The sequence below is a fragment of the Olea europaea genome, chromosome 10 (assembly GCF_002742605.1).
Source record: "Olea europaea var. sylvestris chromosome 10, O_europaea_v1, whole genome shotgun sequence".
NCBI lineage: Eukaryota > Viridiplantae > Streptophyta > Magnoliopsida > Lamiales > Oleaceae > Olea > Olea europaea.
The window spans coordinates 14,405,401-14,408,242 of NC_036246.1; the positions used below are offsets into that span (position 1 = coordinate 14,405,401).

The 2,842-nt window shown below is 32.9% G+C and overlaps 1 protein-coding gene and 1 long non-coding RNA gene across 2 annotated transcripts in view; both read right to left on the reverse strand.

Annotated features, from left to right (window-relative positions):
* Nucleotides 1-344: 344 nt before the first annotated feature.
* LOC111401330 lies at nucleotides 345-1,026 on the reverse strand. Its single transcript, XR_002703982.1, has 2 exons — nucleotides 927-1,026; nucleotides 345-655 (listed from the first exon to the last, which is right to left on the reverse strand). It is a non-coding gene; the product is annotated as an uncharacterized LOC111401330 (long non-coding RNA).
* Nucleotides 1,027-1,245: 219 nt separating this feature from the next.
* The window catches only part of LOC111400324 (30S ribosomal protein S9, chloroplastic), a 5,790-nt gene continuing 4,193 nt past the window's right edge, over nucleotides 1,246-2,842 (reverse strand). Inside the window, exon 2 of the mRNA XM_023027739.1 lies at nucleotides 1,246-1,533. Within this exon, the coding sequence (XP_022883507.1) occupies nucleotides 1,246-1,533 (288 nt within the window). The remainder of the gene's footprint in view (nucleotides 1,534-2,842) is intronic.

Genomic DNA, 2,842 nt, shown 5'->3' on the forward strand with positions numbered 1-2,842 from the left:
ATTAGAAAGATAATTTATATTATCAGCTCATAAATAGTTATTATTATTATTATTAAGTTATAAATAGAATTGAATGCAATACGTAATCAACAGCTTAAATTCGATTTGAATTATTATGTAAACTCGTATAATTTCAAAAAGTACTAATTGTATAATAAATGGTTTTGAGTAATTATGAAAACTCGTATACGATTATAGATATTTGATGTATATAAATTGTTTAAAACACTCAGATCTTATTCACCTCAATATCTGTTTATAATTTAAACCATTTATAAACACTTTCCACATATATTATTAATATAATTATCTACTTAAATTTAACTGTTGGTTTAATACATCAATTTGTTTGAAAAGAAGTTACTAATAAATGATTATGGGAGAATTGCAAATAGGACCTCAAACTTATTGCTTGAAAGCAAGTTGATCCCTCAATCTTTATCGACAAGTTTGTACTCAATTAAAGTTACATGATCACTCAACAAAATACAAAACATTTGAATATCTGTTGAACGGTCGAGTGAATCTCGTGAAAACATGCCTAACCGTAAAATCAAAAATTAACTTCTTAAAATTGAACTTGTTTTCCCCCATAGTCCCACTGCAGCAAACCCATGAGAGCTCCTGAGTAGTACCCAAGAATGCCGAGGAAAGGCTGTGACACGCAATAAGGAAAACAAGTAAAATTGCAACCGTTTCAGCTGTGATTTTAAAGCATTTTATCGCTGCAATATGCACATGCATTATAATTACTTCAGCCCAAAAATGACAGTAAATTAAAAGAGAAATTAAACACTAGACTTGGTTAGAGAGATGAGAAAAATAGGTCAAGTGCGTCAAGCAAAATTTAAATTTGACTGTCTTCACGTTCATACAATGATAAGAAAAGAAATATTTAGCAATACTCAATTTTATGCAGATCATACATGAAATTTTGAAGAAATGGACCTGCTCGTTTATGACTTCACCAATTCTACACCATAGGAACATCAGTAACAGTTCTGATGATGATTTCGCATCGCAAAGCTGACAGTGGAAATCAAAGGAATATTTCCCATTGTTAACATCCGGCTTACGGGTAAATTCATAAACCAGCAAGAAGAAACTTCATGGCATCTCCAATCAAAACTCTAATCTCAATTTATTTACTTAAAAGTAAAGGTTTTAAGCTTAGCGGAAACATGATACAAAACTCTTAAGATGACAAGAGTAAATGTAATGGCAGCTCCAATTAAAATTCTAACCTCAACGTTTCGAGAATTGAGGGCGCTTTCTAGCTTTCTTAAGCCCAACCTTCTTCCTCTCGACTACTCTCGAGTCCCTGGTCAAGAGACCTTCCTCCCTTAGCGGTGATCTATGGCTCTCACTCACCTTTAGCAAAGCTCGAGCAATGCCAAGGGAAATTGCTTGAGCCTGCCCTGAAAGACCACCACCGTGTGCCTTGACAAAAACATCATAGCTACTCTCGTAGCCTAAAGTCATCAATGGAGTCTTAACATACTGCAGCCAAAGGGGGTTGCCTTGAAGGTATTCCTGCATGCAAAGGAATCATCATTACATTAATAGATAGGATAAAGATTAGTGAAGCATCTGAAGCTATGAGCCTCCATAATAATTTGTAGAATGGTGAAGAAGTAGCCTCTCTCACTTAATGCACTAGATTCCGTATAATTTGCAAGTTTTTCAAGAGGTCTAAGGTAAAAAAATAACCATCTACAAAGTATGTTTATTCTCGATACATGAATCATTTTTGCTACACTCTTTGCTACTTGTACCAATAGAAATAAAACAATTAGATCCTTAGTAACTGGAATAGCCCCAGTGTTTTGTTCTTGATCATAGCACCACACTTGGATACAATTTGCTTTAACCCACCCTTTTATTTTTTAACATGCTCCATAGAGATTGCATTATTTTTATGAACGGGAGACTTTTCTGATCCAGGGTCATCCCAACAAGACTTTTACACTAGGTGCTTCACTCGGGGAAGAATATTAAATGTTCATAACAACATGTAATGCAGATTGCATACCCTCTCTCTTGCACAATCAATAAACGAAACTATGAACTTATATATTAAGGCTCTGTTTGAGCTGCATTACTTGGAAAAAATACATTCTTGAACAGCGATTTGACATAATTCAACAACACATTTTTCAATAAAATAATATTACACACAAATTCAAAACTTTTTCTTATTTTTTAACCACACATTCTCTATCAATCTACTATTCCAAAATACATTTTTTAGAAATAATGTGACTCAAACACACACTAAGTATTAATATCAGTATTGGAATTAGAAAGTACTCAATCAACATACTTTCACCAAGAAACCAAAACTATTTAGATGGCAAACCAAATGGGGATGACTAATGAGAGCTCCATATCATAGAACTTCTTATGCTAAGCTTAAGCCCCTGCTTGATTCCCTTTACTTCACTTTAAGTTATTTCTAGTATTCATTTTTAACCATGCATTCACACAATAAAATATTCTACACGTAAACCCAAAATTTTTCCTAACTTTTTAACAATATATTCTCCAAAATATACTATTCAAAACTATGTTTTTTTACATTTCAAGGCCACCAAACAGGGGCTAAACAATAGAAAAGTTACATATATTGTCCTCACCTTTTCCTTATTTTAGTAAAACAAAGTTACATTAGTTAAGAGTATCTCTAACCTAGTGAAAATAAATAACTTGCTTATTTCTCTCTCACAGAAAAGCTAATTACCTGTAACTTTTGTAAGCTAAGCCAAACATATTGTTAACAAATGTTCTTTCGACCTTGCAGTGTGTACCAATTATGTTCTCTATAGTCAAGGCTAATGAATAA